The 7566-nt window shown below is 51.0% G+C and overlaps 1 protein-coding gene across 1 annotated transcript in view; it reads left to right on the forward strand.

Moving 5' to 3' along the window:
• The window catches only part of LOC102487641 (ATP-binding cassette sub-family A member 17-like), a 105360-nt gene that overhangs the window by 60556 nt on the left and 37238 nt on the right, over positions 1 to 7566 (forward strand). Inside the window, 1 exon segment of the mRNA XM_027771011.1 lies at positions 3066 to 3164. Coding sequence (XP_027626812.1) covers positions 3066 to 3164 — 99 coding nt within the window.

The following is a 7566-nucleotide window of genomic DNA, read 5'->3' on the forward strand; positions in this document are numbered from 1 at the left end:
GCTGGTGCATGGGAGCCGCGATGGTGCACGGGAGCCGCGATGGTGCACGGGGCCGCACTCGCTGATGCACGGGGCCGCCAAGCGTGAGAAGCCACAGATCGGAACCTGCCTGCTGACACCCTGATTTTGGAATTTCAGCTCCCAGAACTGTGAGAGGTAAATCTCTGTTGCATAAGCCAAAAATTAATTAATTAATTAATTCATTCATTCTTTAAAAAACACAAACGGTTCACCAACAAATGGAATTAAAGTACAAGTTTTATTTTGGGGCAAAAAAATTTGAAATCCATGCATAGTTTTTTGCAATACACCTTTTTCATAAGCTTTTTAAAGACCCCTCATACACTTAGAGATGAGGAGTGTTGCCAGATACTTAGTTATCTACTGCTATATAACAAACCACCCCAGAATTGACTTGCTTTAAAAGCCGCCATTCTAGGGCCAGCAGGTGGCGTAGTAGTGAAGTTGCTAGACTCCCACGTGGCCTACTACAGTTCGTATCCCAGATCGGGCGGCTTGCTTCCTCACTCCCACCTCCCCTCCTCTCTCTGGTGAGTGCACATGCCCTATAACAAAAATTAATAATAATAATAAATAAAATTAATAATTTTTCGAAAAGCCACCACTCTGTGGCCAGCCAGTAGCATGGTGCTAGATTCTGCATGGCTGATTGCACAGTTCAAGTCCTAGACCCAGTGGTTTGAAAAACACACGGGAGGAGCCAGCAGTTAGAGTAATGGCTATGTCGCTGGACTCCCACGTAGTTGACCGTGGTTCGCGTCCTGGACCCGGTGGCTTAAACTCACGCAGGGCGCGTGTGTGTGCGTGCCCAAGATCCCGAGAGGAGAATGGAGGAGAAGGGACTGTGGCGTGGCCATCCCCCTGGGGGGTGATTTCTCGCTTTCTGTCTCTATGTCTCTCTCTGTCTGTCTGGTGAGTGCACGTGCCCTATAGCAAAAATCTGTCCTAAATAAATGAATAAATAAATAAAACAAAAAAACAAAAAACAGTGGACACTTGTGTGTGCCCAAAGTTCCAAAAGGAGAATGCAAGAGAAGTGGCCGCCGCGTGGCCGTCCCCCAGGGTGACTTCTCACTTCCTCTCTCCTCTGGGCTCTTTTTAGGGTTTTGCTATAAGGCATGCGTGATTGCAGGAGAGAGACAGAGAGGGGGAAGGCGAGAAGTCAGCCCTCACAGGGTATGGCCAGACCACAGTCCCTCTCCACCATTGTCTCCTCAGGGTTTGGGGCACTCAGGCACACACGCCTGGTATGATTTTCAAGCCACCAGCTCTGGGACTCGGACTGTGGTCTGCCACGTAAGAGTCCAGTGCCCCAGCCATGCCACCTGCTGGCTGTGGACATGATTCTTAGGGGCACGCTGTTGGTCCGGACGCCTCGCTGTAGAAGATAGGGAGATAGTGATGGATTCCCTTTCTTCGTTTGTTTGTTTGTTTTTTCAGAGAGATTTTTGCTACAGGGAGCATGTGCTTGCCAGGGAGGCAGCGAGAGAGACAGAGGGTCAGAAAGTGAGTAATCATCACCCAGGGAGGGTGGCCACGCCGCAGTCCCTCCTTCTCCATTCTCCTCTCGGGATTCTGGGAGTGCACACATTTGCCTGGCGTGAATGTTAAACCGCCAGGTCTGGGACTTGAACCACAGTCTACTACAGGGGAGTCCAGCAACATAACCGTTATGCCATCTGCTGGTTCCCCCATGATGGATTTCTTAATATCACACAAAAAGCCTTGATTCATTCAGTTTTTAAAAAACGACATGTACAGGGACCAGGGAGCAGCAGGAGGCATGTTGCTGAGGGCACAGGGCTCTCACATGCCCAGTCCGGTTAGAGTCCCAGACCTGGCTGTGTGGGTTACATCAGGCCCACGTGCGTGCCCAAGATCCCCAGAGGAGAACGGAGGAGAAGGGATTGCAGCGTGGCCACCCCCAGGGGGGATTTCTCACTCTCCTGCTCGCTCTCTCTGTCTTTTTCCTGGCACACGCACCCTAAGAGAAAACCTAAAATAAATAAATAAATAAATAAATAAAGGTACGTGGAAGGAAGGGCTCAGGCTGAGAGCTGGCTCATCTCCTCACCCAGTGTGACAGTTAAAGCACTGCCCTGGGACCAGCAGGTGGCGGGATGGTTGTCGTTGGACTCCTCTGTGGTCGCCTGTGGTTCAGGTCCTGGGCCAGTGGCTTAAATGTCATGCTGGACACGTGTGTGTGTGTGCCCAAAGTCATGTCATGCTGGACACGTGTGTGTCTGCCCAAAGTCCCGAGAAGAGACTGGAGGAGAAGGGGTTGCAGCGTGGCCATCCCCCCACACCAGGGTGATTTCTTGCTTTCTGTCTCTCTGTCTCTCTGGCACAAGCCCTACAGCAAAAATCTCTCTTAAGAAAAAGAAGAAAAAGGGGAGCCAGCAGGTGACATGGTAGTTGGGGCACCAGACTCCCACATGGCCGATCACGGTTCAAGTCCTGGACCTGGTGGCTTGCTTTCTCATTTTCCCCCTCTCTCTCTCTGGTCAAATTAAGAATAATCGTAAATGAAGTTAAATAAATAATTCTTTAAAATGGGGGGAAGCACCGTCTCCGGACCCCAGGCTGCAGTCTGAGCCATCGCTCTGCTGCCTGGTGCCGTGCGATGTTAGAAGTTTCTTGGCCTCCCAGTGCTGCCAAGCGGCTCAGTAAATGTAATGCACGTCAAGGGCTACGGATGGCCTCCGGCATTAGCAAGCTCTCCAAACGTAGCGTTAGCTCCTTTCTACTCAAGAGCAAAGGAACTGGTCATCGGGTCGTCAGAAAAGTCATGATGCATTTTTACATAGAAAAAACACATCGCGACTTTCCTGACGACCCAATACTTGGCATCTGTGACGCGCTAATAGATGTTTTCCAGGTTTGTCCTTACAGGACCTCCCAAAGTCAATGCTGTCACCCTGCCGTTTGTAGTGGTGAAGCTAGAGAGTGGCGGAGCCCCAGCGTTTTCCCCTGCAGAGAGCCGGAAGGAGGCGATGAGGGACCTGCCGTCCACCCTTCAGAGCGGACGCATTCTTTCCCCCCAGGTTTGAGTCTCTGTTTACTGAGCTGGAGCAGAAGCAAACAGAGCTGGGCATTTCCAGCTTCGGGGTCTCCGTCACCACCATGGAAGAGGTCTTCATTCGGTAAGCAAGGACACAACCAAACCCTGTGGAAGCCTAGGACCACGCAGAACCCTTAAGGCCGTCTGCTTCACGCTGTTCTCCGCGCTTGGGCCTTTCTGTATCAGCCTCACTGCTGTTTGCTTTTTCTAAGTCAGCCATCTCTCTGTTTCTTTAGGTTTTTGCCTTAGGAACATGCGCTTGCCAGAGAGAGACAGCAAGAGAGGAGAATGAGAGGCCGGCGCTCCGAGGGGACAGCCGGACCATAGCCCGCTCCTCCACTCTCCTCTAGGGTGCTGGGCACGCACCGGCCTGATTTTCAAGCTTCCAGGTCTGGGACTCGAACTGCGGTCAGCTATGTGCGAGTCCAGGGCTATAACCACCACATCCCAACACCCTTACTGTTAATGGGGATAATGATAACATAGTATCATTCAGTAGCAGAATTTAACAGTCACTTTCGGAGTGAGACAGAAAAAGGCTGCATCCGTTGGGATGCTTTTACATGTAAGTAACAGATCATTCGCTCAGCTGCTTTAGACAACAGGCGGTTTGTTATGTTATGTAAAAAGAATTCTCAGCACAGGGCAGCTCTGGGTCTGCTGGTTCATACGCCGAGCGGTCTGAACTAGGAAGCCGGGGTGCAAGCTCAGCTCCAGGGAGCCCACGCAGCCCAGGGTCGCCGCCAGGCCAGCGGGCCGCAGTGACGCTCAGAGCAGGAGCAAGTGGCGAACTCGTGGTTTTTGCTTGTTTGAAGAGATTTGTGCCCCAGAGCACATGTGCTCTGGAGAGACACGTCGAGAGGGAGAGCGAGAGATCACCACTGGGGTGGCTACACCCCAGTCCCTGCTCCTCCGTTCTCCTCCCGGGACCTTGGGCACGCATGCACCTGGCGTGATTTTCAGGCTCTGAGACCCGAACTGTGACTGACCGTGTGTGTGAGAGTTCTCCGACGTAACTGCTGTCAGCTGATGGTCCCAGCAGGGACCATGTCATCCAGGCTGGCAATGTTCATCTTTCAACCGGGACATGTAGTCTGCGTAGAAGTATTATTTATTATATATCCAGATATGTCTGTCATTTGACTTCATGCTCTCCAGCCTGGTCCGCGGGACTCTTCCTGTCCTGTTGTGGATTCCCCCCTCGTTCTCTCTCTCCCAGAGAAGTTGGAAGCGATGCATTTCTACTGTCAGTCTTGTGGCCAGCCCAGATATTAGGTGCACAGACGGAATTTGTCACACTCAGGCGCTTGTGTCCTTACTCTGGTCTGAGAAAACTGCCAGGACTTTGAACACTCTGATTTCCTTCACTGCTAGCCCACAATCACTAACGTATACACCACTGCGGAGGGTTTAAATTCTCTCTCTTAACCCCGTGAACACGATTGGTCTTGTCCGAGAAGCCATTTGACGTTGACATGCATCTGTGCTCCTCTGCGTCCTCGCCTCGTGCCCCCCACCCCCTACCGGGCAGCACCTCACTCGCTGTATACTGTACTTCTGGGTTATGTCAGTGCCACACTTTCTGGTCTGGGAATCATTCATTTCTCTTCTCTTCTCTTCTCTTCTCTTCTCTTCTCTTCTCTTCTCTCCTCTCCTCTCCTCTTCTCTTCTCTTCCCGTTTCTTCTTGCCTTTTCTTTCTTTCTTTCTTTTTTTTTTTTTTAAAAGAAAGTTTTTGCTATAGGGTGCATGCACTTGTTGGAAAGCTGGAAGGACAGAGAGAGACAGAAAGCGAGAATCACCCCCAGGAGGGATGGCCACACCACAATCCCTTCTCCTCCATTCTCCGCTCAGATCTTGGGCACGCATGTACATGCCCAGCGTGAGTTTAAGCCACCGGGTCCAGGACTCGAACCATGGTTGACTATGTGGGAGTCCAGTGATGCAACCATTATGCCATCTGCTGGTCCCTCTTTCATTTTTGAAGGATATTTTCACCAGGTTGTAAGTTATTTTAAGGGAACTGGATCCTATATGGCCTACCATGTGGCTGAGTCTCAGCCCAGCGGCTTGGACATGCTGGGAGCACGTGTGTGTATGTCCCAAACCCCAATAGAATGAGGGAGAGGAGGGACGGTGGTGTGATCATGCCCCATGGGTGCTTTCTTCCTCTCTGTCTCTCTGTCTCTGACTCTCTGGAGAGCACATGCACCCTCTGACAAACTGAAGCAATAATGATAAAAGGAGTCTTTCCGGAAGCCAGCAGACGGTGTAGCAGTTACCTCACTGGACTCTCACGTGAGTGACTGCCATTCAAGTCCTAGACCTGGGAGCTTGAAAATCACAGCAGGTGTGCGTGTGTACATCCCAAAGCTCCCGAGAGGAGACTGGAGGAGAAGGGACTGCCGTGAGGCCATCCCCCCTGGGGGGTGACTTCTCGCTTTCCCTCTCTCTGTCTCTGTCTGTCTCTTTCTCTCTCTCCAGTGAACACACATGCCATAAGGCAAAAACCTCTAAAAAAAAATGTCCGTCCCTCCACTGGACTGAAAATACTACTTCTTAGTCTCCTGTGGCTGATGGAGCCAGCTGTGGGCTCGTCACTGTCCCCTTGAATGCCAGCAGGACGCTCTCCGCCCCATTCCCCACACGGTCGGTGTCTGCCTACCTGTGGGTCTTCCCCTTCTTGGATGCCATCTAGACATTTAGATCTTCTCACTCTCTTTAAAGAGAGAATTTCGGCTTCGTTTTTGTATTTTCCAAAGCTGTCTCCCTGAGCTACTTCTTCATAATATTACAAATATTATAATTTTTTAATTGCCAAGGATTTTTGCATCCAAGAGAGGGGAAGCAAGATCGCACTCCACACGGGGCATGGTTATGCCGCAATCCCTTCTCTTCTATTTGCCCTCCTTTCGAGATTTTGGGCAGGCACACACACTCTCCTGGGGTGTTTTTCACATTGCTGGATCTGAGACTCAAACCACACAGTCGACTATATGGAATCCCACCACCTACCCACCAGGCCACGGGCTGGCCCTGACGCGCTTTTCATTTTTATGATAGCTAATTTCTGAAGCATTTCCTTTGGGGCCAGTCCCACAGAAGGCTGTTCAACACTATGCGGATGCTGGTCCAATGGCGGTGGGTTTTCAGAGCTTATTAACATTAGTGTCGCTGAAGTTGGTATACCACTGCTAAATCTGACTGGGGAAAAAAGGGAAAGAAAAAAGAGAAAAACAGAAAACCACTATGCAGAGGAAGCTGGATCCTGTAGGCTAACCAGGGTTCAAGCCCCAGGCCCAGCAGCTTGGAAAACTTGCTGTGCACACCTGTGTACGCCCCAGCCTGGCCAGGATGGGGACTGAGAGGGAAAGGACTGCAGCAGGGTCAGGCTTCTCGGGGCTTGCTCCCCTCACGTGTGCCGTGTCCGCTGACACAGTAAGTGGGTTCTTTAATGGTTATTGTCTTCTGTGTCCTGTCTAAAAGGCGTTGGCTTGGCCTTAGGTCACAAAGTCAGTCTCCTGCTCTTCCTCCTAGTAACGCTCTTACTCTAGCTTCTCCTTTAGGCATATGATCCTCCTCGTGCTAATTTCTGTGTGGCTCTATAAGGTGTCGAGGTGTATTTTTTTCCTCCATGGATATCCAGCTAGGACAGAACTATTGTTGAAAAGATTTTTCTTGGGACCAGCAGATGGCATAATAGTTACATCACTGGACTCCCACGTAGTTGACCATAGTTCGAGTCCCGCACCCTGTAGCTTAAAACTCACACCAGGCGCGTGTGCGTGCGTGCACAAGATCCCAAGAGGAGCATGGAGGAGAAGGGATTGTGTGTGGCCATCCGCCCTGGGGGGCGATTTCTCACTTTCTGTCTCTCTGTCTGTCCACCATGTGCCCTATAGCAAAAATCTCTGTCTCAAAAACAAAACAAAGCAAAACAGAAAAAAACAAAACAAAACAAAACTTTCCTTTCTGCCTTGAGTTCTGTGGACGCCTCCTGCAAGTCAGTAGACTGTCTGTGCCTCACCCTGTGTTCAGGACCCGTCTGCCCCACCCCCACACTGCAGAGCTCCCGTGCCTTTGCAGTGTGTGGGCATTCCCATGTAAATTTTAAAATAAACTTGTTCATTTGTACTAAAAAAAGAACCTGCTGCGATACTAACCCTCTGTCCTAACGACTGTATCGCATGAGCGAGCTGCCACTAATAGGGAAAATGGAGCCGGGCGGGAAGGTGCCTGGGGAACCCTCTGTGCCTTGCGCCCAGCCCCAGTGGAGTCTCCAGGAGACGTCAGCCTGGCCTATCGCCTAAGCATCGCCCTACGAGGAGCACTGAGATGGAACGACCCAGTCGAGCCCCTCCGAGTCCTGACCAGAGACACTGTGAGATCGTAAGGCTGGCTATTGTCTTATCATCTCAATGTTGAGATAGCCTGTCATGGCGGGAACAACAGATACACCGTCTTTTACAGAGCGATAGGTAGGGAA

Source organism: Tupaia chinensis, unplaced genomic scaffold (assembly GCF_000334495.1).
Source record: "Tupaia chinensis unplaced genomic scaffold, TupChi_1.0 Scaffold000178_1, whole genome shotgun sequence".
Taxonomy (NCBI): Eukaryota; Metazoa; Chordata; class Mammalia; order Scandentia; family Tupaiidae; genus Tupaia; species Tupaia belangeri.